The 25892-nt window shown below is 39.7% G+C and overlaps 2 protein-coding genes across 6 annotated transcripts; both read left to right on the top strand.

Annotated features, from left to right (window-relative positions):
- The first annotated feature begins 993 nt into the window (after positions 1 to 993).
- On the top strand, positions 994 to 18221 carry mapk11 (mitogen-activated protein kinase 11). Of its 2 annotated transcripts, none has more exons than XR_003598921.1 (12): positions 994 to 1255; positions 9070 to 9199; positions 9276 to 9334; positions 9497 to 9608; positions 9942 to 9971; positions 11724 to 11771; positions 11856 to 11970; positions 12054 to 12125; positions 12957 to 13036; positions 13196 to 13274; positions 13359 to 13608; positions 14610 to 18221. XR_003598921.1 is itself a non-coding variant. In XM_028044021.1 (12 exons), exons 1-12 carry the CDS (start codon positions 1143 to 1145, stop codon positions 14681 to 14683), a joined length of 1086 nt encoding a protein of 361 aa, XP_027899822.1. In that variant the 5' UTR covers positions 995 to 1142; the 3' UTR covers positions 14684 to 18221. The 2 variants fall into 2 exon arrangements, 1 of the variants encoding a protein (XP_027899822.1); XM_028044021.1 differs by having other exon boundaries at positions 995 to 1255; positions 13435 to 13608.
- A 1034-nt stretch (positions 18222 to 19255) lies between these two features.
- mapk12b (mitogen-activated protein kinase 12b) lies at positions 19256 to 25280 on the top strand. Of its 4 annotated transcripts, none has more exons than XM_028043274.1 (12): positions 19256 to 19662; positions 20312 to 20441; positions 21608 to 21666; positions 21759 to 21870; positions 21981 to 22010; positions 22219 to 22266; positions 22353 to 22473; positions 22554 to 22625; positions 23210 to 23289; positions 24514 to 24592; positions 24684 to 24924; positions 25103 to 25280. In XM_028043274.1, exons 1-12 carry the CDS (start codon positions 19538 to 19540, stop codon positions 25260 to 25262), a joined length of 1257 nt encoding a protein of 418 aa, XP_027899075.1. In that variant the 5' UTR covers positions 19256 to 19537; the 3' UTR covers positions 25263 to 25280. The 4 variants fall into 4 exon arrangements, with proteins under 4 accessions (XP_027899075.1, XP_027899077.1, XP_027899078.1 ...); XM_028043276.1 differs by having other exon boundaries at positions 19261 to 19662; positions 22353 to 22467; XM_028043277.1 differs by having other exon boundaries at positions 19270 to 19662; positions 24684 to 24857; positions 25103 to 25276.
- The last annotated feature ends 612 nt before the right edge of the window (positions 25281 to 25892 follow it).

The following is a 25892-nucleotide window of genomic DNA, read 5'->3' as shown; positions in this document are numbered from 1 at the left end:
TCTGGGTATTTCTTAGCGGAATTAAGGGAAACATTAATATCTGCACTACAGCAGTTCCTGGAGAACACACACCGGCAAAATTATTGAGACTTAGCATGATGTTAGACATCTGGAAAAAATTTTAAATGATAAAACGAACAAGTATCAGAGATAAAACAGAATATAAAATCACACTGATTTGTTCAGACTTCAGGATTTACCTGGTTATTTTGTGATTTTTGGGAGTTTATATAGGCAGACAAATCTGTGAGTTTTGTAGAATGTGTAACCTTAGAAAACCTGATTTTTGTTTGTTATACCTCGTTTTATGATTGAACGGTGGAGTTGATTACTAGTGCCCCCTACTGGCCACAAACGAATCTTTATTCAATACAATATACACAATATAATCTAATATGATATAACATAATATATATATATAACATATATATATTTCACAATGTTTTTTTTATGTAGGCAAAAGAAAATCAACCTTGTTCTCATCTGACCAGCTTTCTTCTAACCACTCTACCTTGGAAGCGTTTGACTGTTCTGCGGACAAATGTCTTCCCCTGAGGATCTGTGCAGCTCCTCCAGAGTTACCATGGGCCTCTCCCGACTATGACGTCCCGTCATAAACCCAACACTGCTCAGATTTTGATTTGTGATAGCTTTTGAAACTATGTGTAATATTGTTTTCACAACTGTGCAATCCTTTGTAGTTGATTGGGTCGATTTGAGTGAGTAAATTAAGCCATAAAATTAAGTAAAAAACCTAAATAAAAAGAATAAATCAAAATCTGAAAACACTCGGATGAAATATGACTTACATCAACATCTTAATATAATATAATATTAATATTACATATAATATAATATAATATAATATAATATAATATAATATAATATAATATAATATAATATAGTGACTGGTTGTTGTGTAATGAGTTTCTCCAGTGGATGGTTGGGAGTTGGGGGCGGTGTCTGGGGGAGTGAGGAAGTCAGGGAGGGGTGAGACAGAGAGGCGCTGACTGACTGACTGACTGGCCGGGGAGCAGCAGCAGCAGACGGCGGTCCATATCTACCTATTTTCGGCTCTGCTCTCCCCTTCCACGTCTCTTTTCTTTCCTTTCTTCCTTTTCTGAAGCCGGCTGAGAAAAAAAATGTCAGCCAGACCGGGATTCTACCGGCAGGAGCTGAACAAGACCGTATGGGAGGTTCCGGAGCGGTACCAGAACCTGACGCCGGTGGGCTCTGGAGCCTACGGCACGGTGTGGTGAGTGTTGGTGCGCGGTGCGGCGGCAGAGGGGCGAGGCTTCGCCGCCACAATGTTTACTGGAAGTCATGCAGCAGACATGAGCGTTGATCTGGACTTTCTGCTTTTATTCCTTTCATTTTAGGAAAGAGTGAACTATTGCTGCTCACAAACAAAAATAAATAGCTGTTAGTGCACGAAGGGGATTTAAAGAATGAAACCGGAGTTCCCTCCTCGTCCCATACATGCCCTGATGGAGCCTCTTATTTTCAGCTGCATCCCTGCAGGTCCCTGCCTGAGCATCACAGCCAGGCTGATACCCAGGAATCCAGCTGCTTGCATCATCATCATCATTCCCATCAACCCCGTCATCATCATTACCATCCAGCACTTTCTTTGCTTTGCCGCCTGCACACACTCTTTGTTCCCTGCCCTGCAAAACCGTGCAGCTGCTTCATATTTGGGTAAATACTTCATTAGGTAGTGGTATGTCGTTGCCATGGCAATATGTCACGGTGTTACTCCTTGAACAGTGTTCATTAAGCTACACCAGCAGACTGCCTAAAGGAAGAAAAGGGGATTTTATATTCTTGTTTTAAGATATATAAAAAAAAAACATTTAAAAAAAAAAAGAACACATAAAAACGATAGAACTCCAAGGTGTGATAAAGCCAGTGGCGTCCCCAGAAATTTTGGAGGGAGGTAACTATAAGGCTATCCTGGATAAAAACATGTTAGAGGCTAAAACAGACTCGAAACCCAGGTGGGGTTAGGGTTAGGGCTACTTAATGTGTCAGAATGGCCTAATCAAAGTTCAGTTTTGGAGATTGACTATGAATGCATGCCACTTTTTTCAGGTTTTGAGTTTTAAAGCAAACACGTATCCATAAAACATTTAAATCTGTGCCTGTAACATGAAAAATGTGAAAACGTTTAAGAGAGATGTGGGCATTAGCACTTGATTCTCCTCTCTTCTTTTCAAGAAGTGATTCTATCCTCTGGACTGAATCAGGTTCACCCTGTCAGTCCCAATTTAAGGGATCTTTTTGTCAAAGAGGTACATGGAGTAGTTTCATTAGTGTAACAGGACCTGTGATTCCGCAGTGTGGGATGATGGATTGGGTCAGATTACACACAAACTCAGGCTGTTTGGCCACACCTAACGAATCCCGTGGCTGCATGCTAAGACAGCAGCTTTGATCCCAACAGCTCACAAACTGCTAGCATGACTTCAGTAAAAATACCGTCTGTCATATCTGATCGTTGGCACACTTCTCTGTTTGCCTCGTAATTCCGGTGTTTTGCATCTCGCAACTTCCAGAGTTGTGCTCAGAATAGCAGCAGATTAAAAATGTATGGCTGGATCATGACTTCTGCTGCAGTTTATCCGTCTCTGGAAGTATTTCGTTCACAGCACAAATTGGTCAAACATATCTTTTCGTCCTCAAGGTTGCAGAATGAAAGCTCAATGTGGATCTGATCTTCTTGGACAAAAATACTATGTTGCCAAAGGCTGTTTAGCATTCAGGGAACTCGATCCCAAAATATGTTGTTAGACTGGATAAAAATGTGACCATGTGACCTCTACTGCTGCCCATTGCAAGGGATAGAACGTTTTTTCTTCTCTAGTAACAAAATAGGACGATTATAGTTGCAAGGACTGTTTTATTTACCAGCAACAGTAAATATAGTGTAGGAGCAATATAAAAATTAATACTGAGAATAATACAGTCTGGTGGTCAGTTCAGCATTTTCAACCATTTTTGTTTCACTGCAGACTCTCAGGCGCTCCTTACTGGAGCCAGCAGACCATATTAGATATGTTTGCATATTTCTGTATCAAATAGGATGTAATTAGTTTTATTTACACACTTGAACTATAGAAGACATAATTTGTTTTTATGACTTTATCTTAAGAGTATGACCAATTTGTGTATTTATGTGGCAGCAAAACTCATTTGGTTGTGACAAAAGGTTAAACAATGACAAAGACTCTAGTCTTTATCAGGACAGATGCCATAACTTAAGAGTCTGCATTACAATCTGCATTACAGTCTGCATTACAAAGAAGCATAAATACTGCTTCTTAAAGGGCACAGGAACGTCCTTTGTTACTTCTGAATTATTAAAATAAATCTTGCCATTCTCAGATTCACTATCATATGTTTCTGGATTAACATGTCATTTTTAGCAATGATAATAATCATAGTTGTAATTATTTAGTGTAAGCTTTAAATAGTCGTTAATTGTTGGATCAAACTGTTTTTTGTTAAAGTTTTTTTTTACTCCTTTGTACATTTAAATTTGCATAAATGTACAAGTTTAAATGTATTTTCGTACTTTTAAAAATTGTACTTGAGAATTGTTATTCAGTTTCTATTTCTGCTACTCTATTTTGATGATTTATACTTTAGTTTTATCCAAAATGTTGGCTGTTCTGTTGGTGTATGCTAGCAATTTGTAGCATTTTCTAGCTTGCCATGCTAACATTGTTTTAACCAACCTCAAACTGCACAATTATGTTTTAATCTATTACTTTGAGTAATCTTTTCAAACCAATAACTTAGTAAGATTATACCCTTTCAAATGTCTTCAGCTTATTGCATCAATTTATCAATTCTTTTAGCCGTATATCTTTAAACTGGTACTGTTCAGGAGCTTTGCTAACTTTTTTATCAAGTTTTATCCAACTCCTTAAATATGTTAATATTGCAATTAATTGTAATAAATAAAGCTGTTTTCCAATTTTTATACTGCTTTATGCCTTTGTTTTCAGCAAAGTAATTGGTTTTAGCTCGATTATTCCACCATCCCCCTGCTTTTAGCTAGCTAAAATAGTTTTGCCACCTATGTCGGCCAATTCAGTTAAAATAATGCATGTTCACATTTCATTGCTGATAAAACCTAAACATCGGTCTAATTAGGTTAAATGCTAATGGTTTTAGAGTTGTGTCACTTAAATCTCTGGAGTTGACATACTGTAGATTCTTTCACACAGCTCCCTATCTTATTGTGTATATTAGCATACTTAAAAACATGCTACGTGGGGCTAAAATTAGGCAGATCTGTAACATCTTTAAAATATATTTGTCCATTTTGATGTGCTACTGATTGAATTGTGTGTCTAGGTGTGTGTGTGTGTGTGTTTTGGGATAAAAGGTGGGGTATACATTACTTTAGCTGTACCGTCAATATTTCACTGTATTGTTTTCTCCATTTTGAAGGGCCAGCTGACTCTATGGGAAGGAAATGTTAATGCTCAACATTTCTTGTGACCTTAAGGGTCACAAGATTAACCCAATAAATCAGAAAATTGGTCATGCGGTCAGTTTCACTTTTATTTTCAAGTATGTGTTACCCAGAGGGTTAAGTGAGTCTTCACCAGAGTTTGCATGAAATTAAGTAATGTTATTGCTTAATATTTATTGTAATATTTCAGTATATGTCTAAATGCTTTTGCAGTGGATGGAAGCTGTGGTTCGCTGGCTGTGGAATTTTCCATCATGTCCAAGTAAATATGGAAGAAGCCCTATTGTGTCAAGGATATAATTGAACTCTACCCTAGCTACTTTGCATTTCTAATTTTGATCTCTAGCCTTTGTCACCAATTTTCTCATGGTAGGGTCTGACCAACACAGGAAGGGGGATGGGAGTGGGAGTGCAAAATGTAGAAGTGATGGGAGGTAGGATAAATACTGCTTCTTAAAGGGCACAGGAACGTCTTTTGTTACTTATCAAAATAAAGTAACAAGTAGTCCTCGAAACCCGCTAAAAACTGCTGACCTCAGGTCAAGGATGTGGATATTTCATAAAACTCGCCAAAACGAAAGCTGAAGAATACGTTCCCTGTTCTCTGTGAGGAATAAAAGGACAGAATGCAGAATTGGCTGTAGTGATAGTTTAGACGCAGGGCCTGGGTGCCACAGGAAGTATAGTTATGAATACAAAACACACTTAATAATTAAACATGCACCATTTCTCGAATTTTGATTAGCTGTGAGACAAAACCTTTAAAGGGCTGCAAGCTGTTATGTTCTGTTTCTAATTCAGCCTTCTTGTCTTTTCAGCTTCATGTCATCAAGCTGGAAACAAACTGAATATTTACTTTTCCTCATATGACATTAAGACAGAAAGAGACTGAGTTTGAACCAGAGTAACTATTAATTAAACATATTGCTTCGTTTTTATTATGTTTTTGCCACAATTATTGATTGAACACACACTACACTGGTTTGAGAAATGAGTTCAGCGTTTTCTCTGACCCTGTTTGGAGTTTTAATTATATAACTGCAGCAGAGGTTTATTGACAGGTGGACCAGGGTCGTGAAGAAGACATAAAAGTTGCAATCATAAAAATTAATGCTCTAAGCTGCTGTTTGGAGAGTGCAGACAATATGATAGCTGTCCAAATATTAATCATCTATGGATATCCATTTGAGCAAACAAGAATATTTAGAGAATGTGACTTTTTTCATACATACTTTGTGCTCAAATTTAGCCTAAGTAAAAGTGTTTCAGGTCAAGCTGATAGAAGCTCCATTGTAAGGTAACTTTTTATTCACATTTTTATGTGGAAATCTTTGTAATTCCTTATCTGGGTTGTTGTTTAGATAGAAGACAATACACTTTCCATGTTTTTTTTATTTGAAATTTTGTATAGGAGAATAATTTATCAATTTTATCAACCACTTTATTAATCTCAGATAAACAAATGGAGGATGGACGAAAATATTTCTTCCCTCCAACTTGACATCTAACTCCAGGTCTCACCCTGAATTTCTAACAAATAGTTGCTCTTGTTACTCCAATAACTGTCACATCTTGCTTTAGACGACTGTTATGAAATGCAGTGTATGTTTAGAGGTGAAGAGATGAAGTTGTTCCTAAGTTTTAACATGTATGCTAGGCTAACTGAACTAGCCGTAGCAAGGCTAGTCTTGGTACAGTTCTGTCGACTACTTTAGCGCCATAGAGCATTTCCAGCTCCTCCCTCTGCTGTAACTAGATCAATATTTTAACTTCATTTTTAATATAGAGAGTAATATGTAAAATACAAAGTAACATCCGTATTAGTTTGGCCCTTTCTCGCCTCATTTATTGATTAGCGTTCTTTTTAAGCCATGTTGTCCATTTATTTAAGTAAGCTATGTACTCTGTGTTCTCACTAAAATGCATTTGAACTCTTTCAGCCATCTTTAAATGTCTCATAGTCAGTTCTCATATTTAATTCTTTAAATAGCTACATTTTTCAATCACTTTAGCTAGCTGAAACATTTTCCTTTTAGCTTTTGCTAGAACTCTGCTTTGGTGAGTCCACCAAACACATACAGTATACTATCCACTCATTTATTATTACAGTTGCATGACATGTTGAATGACAGTCGTCAATGTATTAATGTGTGCAATATCACAAAGAATCCAATATTTGATAGGACATATTTCAGTCATCCATGCTGTGTATATCCAGAATAATATGGCCATGTGTAGCCGTCCTTAATATCCACAGCTTGAGATTCTCATATAAATGGAGGATATGATCTGTAATGATAAGAAAAAAAAGTCAGGAAATTAAAATTGTCAGCAGAATTTTTAGCAATAGTATTACATTCACATTTTTCTGATATTGTTACAGTGTTAATATATATATGTATATTTTTACATTTATTTGATTGTCTTTACTTCTGGTATTTAGAGGAGTCACCAACAATAGAAGGTAGCTGACAGAATGAATGCAGGTTTAAAACTTTAAGACTTTTTAAGACCGTTATGAATAAAAGTTAAGACGCATATCATGACAGAAATATACCAAGGACATTTCTGGGATCTTTTTGTGGCTGTTTGTGGCTCTTGGCAGCAGCTTTGTGTTTCTCATACGGCATATGGCTCTCTGCAGCCTTAACCCTCGCAGTGCCAAGCTTTTTTGCACAGAATGCATCTAGCCTTGGAGGGGTTGGCAACAGAGGCAAGTCGTTCAGGAAACCGTTGATGAATTTACACTAGTTACACTAGCTTGCAAACTAGTACTGGCAGCTTTGAACCTGACAGAACGCAGTGAAGACGTCTGCATGCGACTCAAACTGATGCCTGATAGAAAAGTCCTGTGACAAAAAGCCTGCATAGACTATTCCTCCCACAACACTATTTACGACTTGTGACTGTACTTATTTTATGATGTGTTTAAGGCCAACTCACATTGTCCTTAATGAATTTAAAACATTTTAAGGTCTTAATTTCAGCTACATGAATTTAAGACTTTTTACAGATGTCTAAATGTGGAAAATTTGGTGATGTCGCAGATTCTAGATAACAGGTCGGCGTTTTGTTCATTTACTGAATGAGCAAACAATAATGCAAATTTCTTCTTTATATATTTAAATCTACCATTTTAACAGAGGAGGAGGCCTGGTTAAAAATAGTTCTCTTTCCAGCAGACATTAGTTGCTCCTCCTGCCCCATTTTGAAGTCTGAGGATGTTGAAATGAAGCTGAAACAAAAGAGGAGAACAGAAATCAATGGCTTCTCTTAGTGGAGTGTGTGAGTGTGTGTGTGTGTGTGTTGACAGTGGAGTGCTGAGGCCCTTGTATGGAAGCTGGCAGAGTAAAAAGGTATGTGTGAGTCTGTGAGGCCTGGCTGGTGTCAGATGGAGCAGGCTGGACGTCCCAGCTGGACTCTGTGTGGACATCAGGCATGGCAGCAGGTGATTCAGGACCACAATCAGCCGTTTACTCAAACATGTTCACATTACAGACCATCAGGAGATTAAATTACTGTAGAAAATTATATGAGCTGTTTTTTGTTTGCTTCGTTTTGTTTCTTAAGGGAAATGACGTAGCAGTCTCCCCTGTTGTCTCTGTTTAGTTTTGTTTAGATAATCACATTTGACAAGTTTCACTTCTTCTCACTCCGTTTCTGCCGTGCTTGCTGGCGTTTCTCAACCCCCACCCTCCTTTCCTGCCTGATGCCTGTATTGACTGTGAGTCAAAACGAAGCTGGCAGGCTTGAACAGACATCGGCTCAACAATGGCGGCTGCAGCGGGGCTTAGCGGTTGTTACATGGCAGGACATTTCCATTTCAAAAGGGGAAGATGGGGAAAAGAAAATAAACCAGCAGCACTCGAATAATGCGTTACATCCTCGTTTCCTCTGTTGCGCCACATCCTCTTTCTCTCTCTCTGTCTCCTGTTATCCACCTGATCCAGCGCAGACTCACTCAGCTCCAGCTGATTCCAGGTTCACCCATCAGGAACCTCTTTCTGCCTTCAGGTGCCAGTGAAAAAGTCTTCATCCCCTTACAGATCTGTTTTGCTTTTCCCTGTTGTCCCACTTTCCACCAGCAGTCATTATGTTTGGAGTGTGATTATTTTTTCACACAGGGGCCTGTTGGTTCGGTCAGGTTTCTTGGTGACACTTTATTTGAAGGGCTGATTCCTTAAAAACGACACGACTCCCGTCATGAGAATGGAGGAGTCTTCATGAGTGTTTATGACTGTTGTCATGAAGTATAATTCTGTAAGTAATGGCATTACTTACAGAATTATTTAATGCAAAGCTGCAATAAAAGTTATTATTAAAAATTATTCACTAAATAATGGCACTTTTAAAATTACATAAAAACTTGCATTAAAAGTCCATTAAGTATTTTATCTTTGCATTTAAAGTGTCATTATTTACCGAACGACACTTCATGACAACAGTCACAAACATTCATGAAGACTCCTTCATGCTCATAACAGGTGTCATGTTTATCTTTATGTCACGTCTCATGCACACACAGTGTGTAATAAATGAAACGATCATCTGAATAAAGAGCTTCTTGCGTCTGTCTTCCCTCCCAGCTCGGCTTATGACGTGGTCTCCAGGCAGAAGGTGGCGGTGAAGAAACTCTCCCGGCCCTTCCAGTCTCTGATCCACAGCCGCCGCTCGTACCGCGAACTCCGGCTTCTCAAGCACATGAAACACGAGAACGTTAGTGAAAACAAAAAGAAGAAAATATTAAAATACCCGGATAGACAGACCCACGTCTCCGCTTGTGTCTCTGCAGGTCATCGGGCTGCTGGACGTCTTCACGCCGGCGGGGACACTAGAAGACTTCAACGAGCTGTAAATCTGTTTTGACTTGGTATTTCCGACAAGCTGTTCAGGTGTAGCAGCTTTTATGCATGTGGATGGACGAGGGGGATTGAAGGCTTGCAGAGATCTCTGACTTTTGCTATGGCAGCATCGCCAGTTCCCCCAACCCTCTATCCATTTTTGCTTTTTCAGCTACCTGGTGACCAACTTGATGGGGGCAGACCTCAACAACATCGTCAAGTTTCAGAGGCTGTCAGACGAGCATGTGCAGTTCCTAATTTACCAGCTGCTCCGCGGCCTTAAGGTAACCGAGAACAAAGACATTTCCTCCACACATCATCAGGATGCTAACTGGTTGTAACTCAGCAGTGAAGTAGAGACTGAGGTTTCTGTGTTGAAGGAAGTTATAGTTCTGTTCAGAAGGCAGCGTGGAGGTTAGAGGAACCGAACGAGTCCAGCTGCTCGGACAGGCAGCTGTAGAGAGGCGCTCTATTCAGCCTCAACCCGTTACCATGGCGAAGACAAAAGCAGTCTGCCTGTGAGGAGAAACTAATGTGGTGAGCTGCTCTCTGACCTCTGCCTCCTTTATGTCCTCTCTCCCGTGCCCTCCTGTCCCACCCCGCCGCCGGCTCAACAGTACATCCATTCAGCCGGACTCATCCACCGGGTGAGTTCCTGCTTCTTGTTCTGGTTTGGTGGGAAACTGAAATAGTTTGGTATGAAACTGCTCTGCTCTCTCAGCCACAAGCCTCTGGGTTTTTCTGACAGGATTTTATGTGATGGAAACATGTCAGTGAAGTGAGTGAAAACGAGTAGGAGTCACAAAAACCTTCCTTGGTGGTATCCAAGTAAAGGGGGCTGAATGCTAATGCACAGATGGAGTATTAGGCCAGGCTAAAGAAAAGTTAATTACAAGATCTAAGTTGTAATAATAGGAAAATAAAGTCATAATTACACAAGAGTAGTCATAACATAGCTAGAATAAAGTCATAACGTTATTTAAGTCAAGATATCAGGAGAATTAAGTAGAAATATTATGAGAATTCGTCCATAAAAAAATTATTTCAAATTAAAATGAGGAATGTTCAATATGTGAAGTTATCTTCGGTATCGGTTTTACAGAAAAGGAAACATTTAATCTTTTAACACATCAGCATCAAATTGTTATCAGTAGCAGGACTTTGAAATGATTGTTCAAACCACTGAGTGTGTTTGAAGAACGAGCCTTGGACTAGACCAGCTGGTCACACCAGATTCTTGTTAACTCTACCAAAAGATTTATTTTTTATTACACTTTTCTTTTTCTCTTAACTTTGAGGCTTCCCTCTGGTGATGCTGCGTCTTTATTCTGCCACATTCTCACAATTAAACTAATAAATCTACAACATTCAAGAAGGGCTGTAAGAACTTCAGCAAAGCTCAGTGAATACCTGCGTCTCCATGCGCAGACCAAACTGTCCTGGCTTTGTGAGAAGCTGCCTAATTAGATGCTTAGTTTGTTGTGGTATCCTGGCAACATGCCGCCCTAGATCGTCTGTACTGAAATGATCATATCCTCTTTTCTAATCAGTAGCATTTGCTCTATTTATGACACAAGAAATGAGCACAAGGAGTAAAATTTCCTGTTGCTTTTATTGTCACATCTGTTTGGTTGTGTAAACATGCAGTTACTTCAGTCTGTATTTATTCCCCCTCGTGGTTCATAGAAAATGAGCTTCTGAACGTATTTTAGGTGTTATAATTAAAGTTAAATTTAAAAAAATATGTAACTTTAACAGTGCTTGGCAATTGTGTTAAATTCATATTTTACTAAAAGGAAATGTGGTTATAAATATGCATTTATTACTGACTACTGGCAGAGGTTTGCTCTTTGTAGTTTGGATTTGACCTGGAGTTCAAGTTCCTCCTCTAGTTCCAAAAGAATCAATCAGTCCAACAGGAACCAAAACGCCCATCAGTGGAAAGAAGGCGAAATCTAAAAAACAACCAAAAAAAGTCAATTAAAGTTGATGTGAAATAGAATCCGTAATTCATTAGAAATTCTTTACTACCAACTGAAATAGACTGCTACATGTAGGCCAGTCACAATACATTCTGCTGGATGATAAATTGGTCCGGATGTTATTGCGATAAACGATAATATTGTTGTCTTGAGACCATTTTTAAGTGATAGAATGCAAGAGTACATTCTAAATAAAAGATCAATAAAGTTTACATTTAATTTAAATTTAAATGTGTATTTGGTGTTTGAACCATTAAAATAAAGAGCTGTGCACGTTTTCCTAGATTTTAGATATTCTCTAAAGATAGCTACTAAGGGTACACTCTATATTTAATCTAAATCAGCATCTTCAGCCCATTATGACCTTATTGGTTTTTAATTTACTGATGTTTACTGGTGTTTTAATGTCCCTTCAAGGACCTCAAGCCAAGTAACGTGGCCGTGAACGAAGACTGTGAGCTCAGGGTAAGATCCACATTCACATCAACGCTACAACTTCTACTGGAGCCTCCAGGGACCGTAAAGCAAACCTTCTTCCATTTCCAACAGATACTTGACTTTGGATTGGCCAGGCAGACGGACGATGAGATGACAGGGTATGTGGCGACACGTTGGTACCGAGCACCAGAGATCATGCTGAACTGGATGCACTACAACCAGAACGGTGAGCTGCTCTGACACAGCGGATATTCAGGAAGCGAACTCTTTGAAGACGGCTTGACTGAAGCTCTTTGGTTTCTGTTCCAGTTGATATTTGGTCTGTGGGCTGCATCATGGGAGAACTGCTGAAAGGAAAAGTCTTGTTCCCCGGCACCGACTGTATCCTTTATCGTCTTGGCATGAGTCCTCTTTCTACTTCGCAGGAATCTCCCATCACCTCTCTGAGGCGCGGAGGTCTCTCACGGATTTGCATTACAATCCTTGCTCTTTCAAAAACTGAGCTCTGCTACTACGTGGAATGAATAGCAGCAACGACAAAAGGCTGAATTATCTAGAGTTTCCTATTCAGAGCCGAAGAACCGAGCTAAATGTAATTATATCGTCTGATCTTTGAGTGTTGGATAACTTGCAATGCCTAAAAAAAAGCTGTCTGCAGAGTTTGTGTCAATATGCTATAAAGACTCAGGCTGCGCCGTGTAAAACTATTTCCACATGAAATCACTTAAACAGATCCGTTATGGGAACCCGAGGTCGGCTAAAAGACCTGAAAAAGCAACACATCATCCCCCAATCTGATGACATTCTAGAACAGGAGGTCAAACAAAAACCCAGAACATCCATCGCCTAGTTAACGCGGCATGACTTTTATGCCTGTTTCTGTGCTGATATCCCACTTCCAACTATTGTAAATATTCCCAGATTATTGGGATGGCTCTTAAGATAGTCTCAAGAAATATTCCTGCCATGTGTGCTGTAAGTGCATAGATGCAAGTCTTTAGCAATTCCATTCTGAATGTTAGGGTCACGACTTTGACTCAAAAACCAATTTTTCTATTCAAAGGTTGGTTAAAATGCCCCTTTTTTACCTCGATATGTGGAATCATCATTTGAAAACTTTTTTTCTGTCTATAAATAAAAGTTGTTTGATCTGAAACCTGTAAGTCGACAGAAAGCAGAAACAGGAAACCCTTTAACTCCTCCTGCTGTTAGATATCGACCAGCTGAAGAGAATCATGGAGGTGGTTGGCACCCCGACACCGGACCTGCTGAAGAAGATCTGCTCCGAACACGTGAGTACAAACCGACTGGGAACAGACGGGGAAATAAAAACTCTGTGCTGCTATTTTCATCCACAGCAGTTTGATCTGAGTGATCAGACATTCGGTTCACAGAGTCGCTGATTGGCCAGTCGGAATGTGGGAGAGCTGAACGCTGCTCTCTGTTTGCAGGCCCAGAAGTACATCCAGTCTCTTCCCTTCATGCCCCAACAAGACATGGAAAAGATCTTCAGAGGAGCAAACCCTCTTGGTGATGCACCTCAGATTCAATTATCCAACATTCTCAGCTTATTAGAAAACCATTGAGATCCTGATCTGATTTCTGTGACACCAGCTGCTCTGTCCGTACCGTCAGTCTGCCGCGGACAAACCCTCCTCCACTTACCTTCCTGTTCCTGTCGCCCTGGCAGCCATCGACCTGCTGAAGCGCATGCTGGTTCTGGACTGTGATGAGCGGATCTCAGCCAGCGAGGCCCTGGCCCACCCTTACTTCTCGCAGTACCACGACCCAGACGATGAGCCGGAGGCTCCGCCTTACGACCAAACACTGGAGAGCAAGGACCGGACTCTGGAGGAGTGGAAAGGTGAAATCTTTGTGCTTTTTTACGAATTCAGACCTGAAATTAAAGTCAGTATTATACAAAATCGCTCATCAAACACATGGAGTGTTGCTGTGATTCATTCATTCAATTTGAGGAATCCTTGAATCTCCCATGGCAACCATTCAGGTGTGCACTAACGCCTGTTCATGCAATGCACCGCCTCTTTACCCAAATCTCCACCGTGGAGCTCAGTCCCCTGCTGCCCCTCCCCCACACAGATCCTCTAGACTAGTGGCAGCAGCAATTAGCAACCACCTGGTGGAACTGGGGATCTGCTGAGCTCCTACGAACGGCTGTAAACGGCATTATCGAGAAGCATTGTAGTGACAAGTGTCGAAAAGGTTAGGAGCTTCTTAAAGAGACAGACGCCAATTTCCAGCCGTCAGATATGACAAATGTGTTTGAAGTTGTTTTTGATATTTTCTGACTTTTCATAACAGATGAAGGTAACAGTACCATGATTGGGCTCTAAAATTGCTTCACAGGCTTTGAAAATACATAATATCTCTCCTATAGCTTCGCAATTTCTTTGCAAATATTTTCACACACCTTGACGTTTTTCACATTTTGTCACGTTAAGACCACAACCCCCATCGTGTTTTACTGCGATTTTGTGTGACAAAGAAAACAAAGTGAAAATGATCCAGGCTGTGTTTTGTACAAACAAGCGTTTCTGTTAGATTTTCTTCTTCTCCTTGTGATCTGATCTTCGTCTGACGTGACTTTGGCGCCACCCTTTGAGTGAGAGTAGCAGTAGTCAGTGGGCAGTACTGTACGTCGCACTCTGGCATTTCTGGAGGAGGGCCGAGGAGAAAGTCATGGCTAAAAGAAAGTTGCTAGATGTCTCATGTGCAGTTTGTGGCTGTAATGTGACAAAATGTTTGACATTCAAACAAAATGAATTCACATGTCTGTACCTAAAACCCTGGACACTATTTCCTGACATGTTCTCTCCCCCTCCTGCTGCTCCTGTCTGTCTGTAGAGCTGGTGTTCGAAGAGGTGAGCAGCTTTAAGGCGTCGGGCAGTAAGACGGACAGCCTCCAGGCGGAGCAGTAAGGGCCCCTCTGCTCCACCGTCAACCCAGACAAAACAGCCACACACTCACTGGATGCAAAACAGACCGTGGAGAAAAGCAACATTAATTGTGTTTGATTGTTTTTGACGTGAAAAGGGCAACAGCGGTCTCCATGGGGACACAAACATTCCGGGCGCAGGGATCATGTTTGGGATGGTGTTCAAAAGGACATCTCTGCAGCAGAAAGTTGCTTCTTCCTGTTACATTTCCACTGACGGACGGTGAAATGAGGAACCGTCTGAGTGTCGAAAGGATTGGTGGGGGGGAGGAACTTTCGGTGGCAGATCTGTCCTTACAGGCTGAGAGAACGGTAAAGACAAAGGTATAAATACATAAATACGCACACTAGGATTTCCAAAGCAACGTCAGGGACATATCACCCATCAGTTCCATGAACCTAGTGCTTTCATTTATGGGATTCATCTTTAACCTTCTGGAGTTCCTTCGTTTTGATTCGCTACGTTTAAATGACAGAGAAATTTCATGAATCAACCATTTTTTAAAAGTATCATTGCCATTTTTAACTTCTGTTCTCATCATGTAATAAAAGTTACAAATGTTTTGGAATTTTAACTCCTTAAATGTCTATGTTAGTGAATAAATATCTAAATTTTTTAAGAAAAAAAACCCCACAAAAAGTTGTTTTTTTCCCCCAATCTGTTTATGAAATTGATCAATTTACACAACAAACAAAAACTATGAATTAATTTTAACATCAGGGGAAAAAAAACTAAACTCAAACTAAACTCAGATTTTATTGGTAGCGTGTTCTAACCGTTCGAATGGTAGTAAATGGCAACACAACTATTAGAAGGAACACACTTTATGATATTTAATTTATTAAAAACTTTAAAGGTAAGATGATAAAGATTTCACCTGGTCATGTCTAACACAGGATGCATTAACAATCAGGTTTTCCAAAACAAAATGATAAAAAAACCCCCGCAAAAAACAAATTGAGGGACCCAGAAGGTTAAAGGTTAAAGGTCGCCTGCGTTACACTGAAGCATGATTTATTCTCATTTTACAGTCGTGTCTTATAACTGGAACTGTATTGTAATCTCTCTCTGTTTCTAATGCACAATAGCAGAATTTTCTACTTGTTCAGTCAAACAAACTGCTGCTTCGTCTCTCCTGCTTATTTACACCTGAACACCAACTGTGCTGTTATTAGCAAGGTAATGAATATATGCCAAAGCTGGAAGAGTGTGACGGCGCTGCAGGTGTGTGTTTACTCTGGAACCTCGCTCTCATACACATCCTGCTGGCGGCTGATTGTTGGTCACCTGTTAGCTTTGGCTGCTCTGCTTCAGGCTCCTTCGTTTGCTGCCCGTATGTGAGTTTACACTGATTAATGTTAAATTCTGCAAACAGCCTCAGACGGTATCTATCCAATAAAGTACAGGAGTCTCATATAATGTGGAGGTCAATCAAACAAGGCAACATTCTGGCTGTTTATGGCCACCATAAAGCTCTATTTGTGCTCCCCAGGTCTAATGATTGCAATTAAAAGAAAATAGAGTCTAACCAGGGTCAACTTTGTTTAGCTTCGTGTCTGTCTTTCATCCTTAGCGCAACATTTTTGCCCGACATCATCTGATGCAAACCCTCAATTGAAATGCATGACGCGTGTAGTCGGTGCATGTGAACATCGTTGCTGCAAACTGGAGTTTTGTTCAGACCATTTGTTCACTAAAACAAATGGCTACACTGCAATACGCGAGGTTTCTAAAGCAGGTGGAAGATTACAATATTTTAGGGTCCTTCTAGAGAGTGCTAGGCATGGGCTAGTATGATATTCACCCAGTTCTACATCATACAAATACCACAGTGTCTCTCTGTTTAAAATGTTCAACATATAAACAATGATATGGAAACGTCCTATAATCATGCAACGCATCACATTCATTGTCACACGACCAACCTCCTGCTTCTAAAACACAAACAAGACGGAAATAAAGATCAGTCGTTAATATCAACCCAGTTTTACTGATCAGACCAAAACCGACATGTTAAAAAATGACCAACATCAGCATAAATACATATATATATATATTGTGGATCCCTAAAATTTAGTCACCAGAAATAAAAAATGCATATCATTATCTAGTTGTTATAAGTCAGCTATCAAAGTGCAATCAAAATACTACAAACAAAATAACACGGCATATTGATTATTACAGTTGTATAATGTTAACTACAGCATGTACCTATTATTATAAACAGACTATTTTCAAAATGTTGAACAAATATGTGGTGAATGAATCAGATGAGTCAGGTGGCCAGCCGGACATCCTGCTTGTAAATGTATGACTATTGTTTAAAATAGTCTTAGAAAGAGTGATGGCTGGTGCTGCCTTACTGTCCACTCAACCCCAACTATCCACAACTGGAAGTATTTCCAAATTGCCAAATTTGTTTTTCTTGTGAGTTAGATAAAAAGTATAGTATTTTTATTTCAGCCTGTATTTTTATTCATAAGCTGACTGAAATAACGCCACATCTGAATAAAACTCTAATGACTTTATAATGACACCATCTCTTCATATCATTATAAAGAACTTTAAATCAGAATGGGAGAAACTTTTAGCAGCTTGGAAATGAAATATTTGATACCAATAACTGACCCATGCCTAGAAAAAGATTTATGTTAATTAATTTTTTTGTTATAAAAAGTTAATTGTATTTCTGAATTTAGATCAAGTTTGCCCAAGATTTTTATGGAAGCTAATGCTAATGAGTTTGCTTAAAAGACCCTGAACACGTAGCCCAACAGGCTAAAGTGCTAATATTTTTCTAGTGTTAGCTTTGTTAGCTCATTGGGTTAGAATCTGTTGTAATGTAACTAGAAGCATTACAATTGTAGATTTTCAGGCATTTCTGTAATCTAGGGTTTTCTGTAACTTACCATTTTGTTTTTTATTCAAATGCACAAAATCAAACAGCTTTTGGCTAAATTTACTCAAGTTTAATGTACCAGGTGTCATTTTACATATTGCTAAATTAGCAGCACAAAGAGCAAATGTTTACAAGTACAGTCCAAAAATGTTTTTTTTAATGTTTTTTTATTATTATTATTATTTCTTTTGCTTTCATGTAGCATTTTCAGCAAGTTGTCCATTAACACTGGATGAAAAATATTGAGCCTATTGTCCTAGTAAATCGAAACGGTCTCCGTCTGAGCATACTAAAAGTCTGAATGTTTAAACATGATATGTTTATGTTAATGTATCTGTGGTGGACTTGAATAACAGCTGCATACTGAATGTTTATGTTTACTGTATGTATGTATGTTTGTTAAAAGTTAGTGTTGGCTTTTGAATACACGTTGGCATGTGATTCAATTGTTTGGGTTTCAGATCACTGCAAGGATTGTCAGTTCTTTTATCAACTGGTAGTTATGGAAGTTTGAGCTTCAACAGAATAAATACTAATGTTTTCTTGTTTTTTTTGCACCAAATATTTTCTGTGATTTTTATGTATTCTGGCTGTATTATTAAAGAAAATGTGTTCTTAAAAGTCCCGATTTAAATTTCTTGTTGGTCAATGTAAGTTAAAGTTTCAGGAAAGTTTGTTACAGCGGGGAACCTTCCATAAAAAAAACATTTATAAAAAATAAAGTATATTATGCTGCAAAGGAATTTTCAAAAACTTGGCAGATTCCTAAATTTCTTAAAATAGAAAATATGACCATTGAAGTACAGAAATGCTTCAAACACTACAGCATAATCACCTAGTATTGCACAACTTAATATAGTAGACTGTAGTATAATATGGTAAAGCATATAGCTAAGTAGACTAGTTCATGGCACAGATGAAGATGTATGAGTTCACAATTTGATCATCTTTGTTGGTGTTTGGCGAAGAATCAAATGTTTGTAATTCCTCCCTGCGTGCGATAAGCATACTGCAAAAGTAAAAATAGTGGATCATCCATCCATTTTCTGTTCACCCTTTGTCCCTAATGGAGTCGGGAGGGTTGCTGGTGTCTATCTCCAGCTACGTTCCGGGCAGGAGGCGGGTTCACCCTGGACAGGTCGCCAGTCTGTCGCAGGGCAACACAGAGACAGACAGGACACCATACACACACACACTCACATCTAGGGAGAATTTAGAGAGACCAATTAACCTGACAGTCACGTTTTTGGACTGTGGGAGGAAGCCGGAGAACCCAGAGAGAACCCACGCATGCACAGGGAGAACATGCAAACTCCATGCAGAAAGACCCCGGGCCGGGAATTGAACCCAGGACCTTCTTGCTGCAAGGCAACAGTGCTACCAACTGCTACCTAAATTGTGGATTAGTTGAAGTAAAATATCAACATTGCTGTCAGAGCGCATTTCAGCAAAACGCAAGTCCACAAAGTTTTAGCCAATCCCACAACACTCTCTGCTAAACAGCACAGAGGCTCCTCCATACACTGTGATACTGACTGCTACAGGAGACAAAATATAGGTTTTCTTGAGTGATCAGTTAGATATAGTTATATGAGTGACTGTTATATTACGTAGATGACAGAAGCTGTGTGATCTCTGGGGTTTTGTTTGCCCTCGGAGGGGCAGATTTCCCCCCTCCACCACCGTGTAGACACACCCATAGGCTGCCCAGGGCGACCAGGAGCCGGGCAGACAATGTGACCGAGTGGCCGTGTTGGGGTCCACCCGCTCCGGGGGGGAGGGGTGTGTGTGCTCCAGTTGTCAGCTGGTCCATCTGGAGGAATGTTTCGCTGACTCTCTGCTTCGGTTTCGGACTGCGCTCCTGAACTTCTGCGGTACAAACTTTTATTTGCGCTCATGAGATTCCGGGATTCGGTCCACATCCTCACCTCAGCAGTATGGCCATAGCTGCGCGGTCCCGGACGGGGTTCTACCGGCAGGAGGTGAACAGAACCGTGTGGGAGGTGCCGGAGAGGTACCGGGACTTAAAGCAGGTCGGCACCGGAGCCTACGGAACCGTGTGGTGAGTTGAGAAAGGAAGGAGCTTTCAGAATGAAAAATAATGATTTGCAATATGTTGCTTATTTCTAATAGTTTACGGCCATCTTTTGTTTCCCCTTGTAAACTTTTTTTTCTTCCAATTTTACTTTAAAAAAGTGAAAGAAATTCTTGGCATTTAAAGTGAAAGTAATACTAATTTACACCATTTGTATTTCACCCAGAAGTAGTGAACAAGAAATAGATTTGTATTTTTTCTGTTATCCTGATTCTTTGAGACTCATGGTAAGATTTATTGCTATATCCAAGTCAAGCTGCAGCTTTGGTCACTTTCTGACCACAGCTGGCTCTGCTGGGCCCCTCTGCATTGTGTGAGAGTGGATGAGGGTCAACAAAGAACCTCCCTTCCACCCTCATTGTTTATGAGAAGTCACAGAGTCAGTTAAGTGCGATGAATGCTCCACTACTTTGTCTTAGGTGACAAAGGTTGCCTTTTTCCCACTGCACACGCCTTGACCTAGCAGAGAAGGTTTCAGGGGTTGAACAATAATATTGGTAAAAGCTTCTCTGAAGTGAACTTTGCTTTAAATGTTTATGAAATGAGGAAAAAAAAAACTTTTTTTTTACGATAATACTTCCATTTCTATCTGTATTTAATTTTATTTTATGTTTAGTTCGGCTTGGGACCGGCGCTCAGGGACTCAGGTGGCCATCAAGAAGCTCCACCGGCCCTTCCAGTCCCAACTTTTTGCCAAAAGAGCCTACAGAGAGCTGCGACTCCTCAAACACATGAAGCATGAAAATGTAGGAAGATTTCAACTGCAATCTGTGAATTTGTTGTTCAGAAATAGATATACCGTAGTATAGCATAGAATAGCACAGCACAGCGAGTATTGGATAGTAATCCAATGCCATTCTATAGTATTGGTAGTAGAGGATAGGATATGATACTATAGCATAGTTTTGCATAGGGCATTGTAGGTCAATGTAGTACAAAATAGTATAACATTGTATAGTATTGTATCATGTAGCATAGCATAGTGCAGTGTAGCATACTATAGAATTTTGTATTGTGCTATAGTATAGCACAATACAGTGCAGTAAACTACAGCAAAGCATTTTGTAATGTAGTATAGTATAGTGCAGTGCAGTACACAGTAGTATAATCTTGTATAGTATTCTAGTGTAGCATAATACAGACAGTATTTTGTAGAGTACAGTGTACTGATGTGTAGCATAGCTGCAGTGTAGCAGAGCATAGAATAGCACAATATGGCACATAGTGATCTAAACTCTGGTTCTGCTCAGTCGGCAATTTTGACTCCCAAATGGCTCTTAATTTGTCACCATCTGTACCCTCATATCTTAGCTTAATTTGGTGAATATGAATTGCTTCTATGTTTTATAAATTTGCTTGCATTTAGTGTTTATATGAGAAGCTTTATGTTCCCTAATTTTATGAATTTGGTCTGTTATGAAAGCAGGCTTTTTTTACTTTCCTACAAAACTTCAGCCAAGCATTTAATTTTTATTGGACAAGATAATAAATGACCAAAACACTGCTGGCGACTCTACCAAACAGAACTGTAACTGAAACAAGACCAAACTCAGTAACCAAACTACAGTATGTACTCAGTGCAGATCAGCATTCAGATAAATATGTCTCAGCCTAGAGGGGCTGATGCTGTTCACTCTCTCTGTCAGTATTTGTCCCGTGTTTTTTTTGTGTAGAAGACAAGCTGACAATCAAAACAAAGTACTGAGAGGCGGAGCCACTGAGAGTGAGAGCTGAGCAGCTGAAGGGAAAAAACGTGGAACTCTGCTCTTTTGACTGACTCCAAAGCATTGGCTGTTAGATTATTTTGAACCTGACCCATCACTAGTAGTGTAGTACAGTGTGGTGGTCCATTAGCATAATGTTCGATAGCGTAGCATAGTAAATTTAAAATCATTTTTCTGGTCTTTATCAGGTGATTGGGCTGTTGGATGTTTTCACAGCTGAGATCTCTTTGGATCGGTTTCGAGACTTGTAAGCTCCTCTGCTTTTTTAGTCACTTCTTCCAGAAATTTTTATTTTTATTTTTGATGTCGTAGTCATAACACTGATCTCCTCACATTCAGCTACCTGGTGATGCCGTTCATGGGCACCGACCTCGGCAAGTTGATGAAGATGGAGAGATTGTCGGAGGATCGCGTCCAGTTCCTGGTTTATCAGATGCTGAGAGGCCTTAAGGTGGAAAGAATTTCCCCAAACATTCTCTGTTTTCTAGGGGCGGAAAAAGCCAAGAAAATGACATTTTCTGAGCAGAGCTTTTGTTTTTCCTGTGTCTTTTTCCCCTGCAGTATATCCACTCTGCAGGGATCATCCACAGGGTGCGTGAACTTTGACCTATTGAACCATAAGCTTTACCAAGTCTGTTTATCTGTTCTTTCAACTAGATAAAACACTGTATTAAAATTCTGTGCTGCATTTCTGAGTACCCCAGCATGACTTTACCTTCCTATGTTTAACATTTAATAAGTACAAATTAAAGAGCAAATACATTCTGTATACTAATCTGTATCGATCGTTATCTAACAGGACCTCAAACCTGGAAATTTGGCCATAAACCCTGATTGTGAGCTAAAGGTAAGCGGTAAGCCACCTTGTCTTGCTTAATTCTCATCTTTATTTTTAAAAATGTAATGCGGTACCTACCCTCCATTCTGCTGTAGATCCTGGACTTTGGGTTGGCCCGGCAGGCCGACGCGGAGATGACCGGCTACGTTGTGACGCGCTGGTACAGAGCGCCGGAGGTTATCCTTAACTGGATGCACTACACGCAGACTGGTGATGGTGATAATAAAAAAACAAAAGGAATCCGATGGAGCTGCAAATGAATCCTTTTGCAGCAATGCTTCTGCTCTGCGTTGCAGTGGATATTTGGTCGGCGGGTTGCATCATGGCAGAGATGTTGCTGGGGAAACCTTTGTTCAAGGGAAACGACCGTATCCTTGTCCGGTTGATTGATTTGACCCGATGTCATTTCAGTTATGTGTTTGAAAATGTCTTATGATTTACAAAAGTAAATGTTTTTTTTTCACTGAATCCATAAAAATGCCTGGATAAGATGTAAAAGCCAGTATGTACTCTAAAATCTTATCTGCACGCCTGTAATTATTATAAAGTAATCATTTCATTGCAGTATATAGAAAATCTTTACCCGACACAACCCTACAGCATAACATAGACTTTTATGAAAATACAGATCATAGGTTCCTAGTTTTGGCTCTTGGTGTTTATTCGCTCTACGTTACAGGTAGCTTGCTTGAACTGACCAACATTTCTACAGTGTGAGAACCAATCACAGGACATATACTGCTACAATACCACAAGCAGAAACATTAACGAATCATGTTTACATTAATCTGAACTTCCTTTATTGTGTGATCGTCTTACAATGTGGCCAAAGTCTTGTGTTTGCTGAGAGGTCCTGCCTGCAGGGAGGTTCTGTATTGACCTGCTAAAGTTTTGATATGAATGATGATAGAAATTAATTCGAGCAACGATTCTTAACCGTTTCCTTCGTCAGACCTGGACCAGTTAAGAGAAATCATGAAGATTACAGGAACTCCGACTCCCGACTTTGTCCTCAAGCTACAGAGTCAAGATGTAAGTTGTGACTACTCAACTGTCTTCAGTTTTAGTTGACGCTCTGTCCATTTAGATTCATATTACAGCCAGTACTGAATTTTTTTAGCTCATGCTCAAATTAAAAAAAAAAAAATTCTAGCAAATATTTTGACTGTTGAGCTCCAGTATTGGAGCTCAGTGCATAAATTTGTTTTTTTAATTATTCCCAATGCTTCGACAGCGTGTCAGGGCCATTTCAGATATATAAAAGGAGTGGAACAAATCAAGGAAATTTCTGAGCTCCAACAGTCAAAAGGTTGCTAGAAAAACAGACATTTTGAACTTGATCGCTGACATTTTCTAGAATTTTTTTTGGCAATTTCTGAGTTTGAAAAGTTTAAAGTTTGCTAGAAAAGATCCCAGAAATATTAAGATAAGATAAGATAAGATTTATTTGTCATTGTCATCAACAGTTTACAACGAGATTGAGATTTGCTCGACTCGAGTTAAGATGCAGGTTATGTGTATATACATAATATACAAAGATAAAGAAATAAATAGTACAAAATGAGAAATAAATAGACATCAGAAGATGGTTGCAGCGCCTGGAGGTGTCGCAACAGAATTTACATTTTTAACAAAGTGGTGTCAAGAGCAGAAGTTCTTATGCCTTTGAATTTAGTGCCATGATTGCCATCGGGTAAAAACTGTTTTTTAGGCGATTTGTCCTGGTTTTTATTGCTCTGTATCTCTTGCCTGAAGGCAGCAGCTGGAAGAGACCATGGCCAGGGTGTGAAGAGTCATTTAAAATGTCCAAAACTTTCTTGTGGAGCCTGGAAGTGTAAATCTGTTCCATAGTGGGGAGGGGGCAGCCTATGGTTCTCTCTGCTGCCCTAACAACCCTCTGGAGCGCCTTCTTGGTTAATGTCAGAAATTTTCTAGAAGAAACATGGAAATTTCTGAGTATCATGAGGCCAAAATTTTAGATTAATGTCAAAATGAGATGGATTTTATTTTGAAAACCAGAAGCATCGTGACTTGAAGGAAGTTGGTTGCACTGTAATTTGTTTAGCAGTGTCAGACAAAGGGAAGTTGAATATCGTGACCTTTCCAAGTTAGTAGTCTTAAGTCTTTTTTTTTTTTTTTTGCTAAATGATTTAGCAAAAGAATCACTTTTGGCAAAACATGACATAGACCTGTATTTTATGAAGGTGCCGATATAAAGGTTCCAATCACACTGAGTCCCTTTCTGTCCCTCAACAGGCCAGAAACTACATCCGGAGTTTACCGAAAGTGCCAAAGAGAGATTTGCCCTCCATTTTCTCCAAAGCCAGCTCAAATGGTACGCGAGCACTTTCTGTGGCTTCATTGCCGAAGTCTTTGTTGTTGTTGGGTTTTTTTTGCCGACTTTCACGCGTTACTGTGCGCCGCAGCGGTGAGCGTCCTGGAAAAGATGCTCCTTCTGGACCCTGACAGCAGGGCCAGCGCGTCGGAGGCCCTGGAGCTGCCGTTCTTCAGCGAGTTCAGGGACGTGGAGGAGGAGAGCGAGGCGCTGCCGTACGACCAGACCCTGGACAACACGGACCTGCCGCTGGAGCAGTGGAAACGTGAGGCGGGACGGGAGGGGTTCGCTATCGTTTCCCCAAAACACCGAAAAATGGAGCCGCTACCAAAGTAGGCGAGGCTTGTCACTCCAACGCCTGAATAAGACGCCAAAGTCTCCTCTGATTGGCTGATAGATGATGAGCGCGTCACATTTGTAATGGGAACGCAGTGACTTTTACAGGCCCCGTCTATAGCAAAGGAGGCTCATGAAAAACCTAAGAGTTAAACCCCGTTTCTCTTTGTACAGGTCACACCTTCACAGAGATCCTGACCTTCCGGCCGCCGCGGGACTCAAAGGAAACATCAGTTTAAGAGCTGCAGACATGAACTTTTACCTACACGCAGAAATATTATTTTTAATCTTATCTATTAGTAGCTGTCCAAATGCTTTTACTGTCAATAAATAGTTCAGATATTCAAAATAATTTGCTCCATTTAATTTTTCTTTTTTTTTGCTTTAGGGCTCAACAACAGTTGACAAAAAACAAGCGAAATATAAAGAAAGACTTCTGCCATTTTTTAAAATATTGGTGTATCCCTACTCCAAAACCTTAACTGTTTGTTTTCTACTGCATATACCAGTAGAAAATAATCAGAATTATATAATTATGATTGTTATATAACCATAATTCTGCTCTGCAGCTCATTGGCAGTTTAGGTTATCATAGATGTATGATCTTAATACATAATTTTTATGAAGCAATTTACACATTTGATTTTAGGTGTATTCAATAAACTGACACATTTAACATGAAGGATTATTTAAATGTTTTGATATATTTTTAAAACTTCTCCTAAAACATATTTCATAAATCAATACTTTCTGATTTGTGGCTCATCTCTCTATGTAATTCCTCCATATGAGTTATGAAACGTGCTGGGGTCCATTAAGCGCCAGATGGAACTGGAAAGCCATTCGGGAATTCTATCCAAAACGGCATTCCATACTTACGTTTGGCTCCACCTGCTGGCTGCATCGTGATACTACAGCACTACACTAACATCAGATCAGCCATCTGATGTTAGTGTAGTGCTAA

Source organism: Xiphophorus couchianus, chromosome 17 (assembly GCF_001444195.1).
Source record: "Xiphophorus couchianus chromosome 17, X_couchianus-1.0, whole genome shotgun sequence".
Classification (NCBI taxonomy): domain Eukaryota; kingdom Metazoa; phylum Chordata; class Actinopteri; order Cyprinodontiformes; family Poeciliidae; genus Xiphophorus; species Xiphophorus couchianus.
The sequence above is the reverse complement of the archived record's forward strand: the minus strand, read 5'-3'. Positions and strand labels throughout refer to the sequence as shown.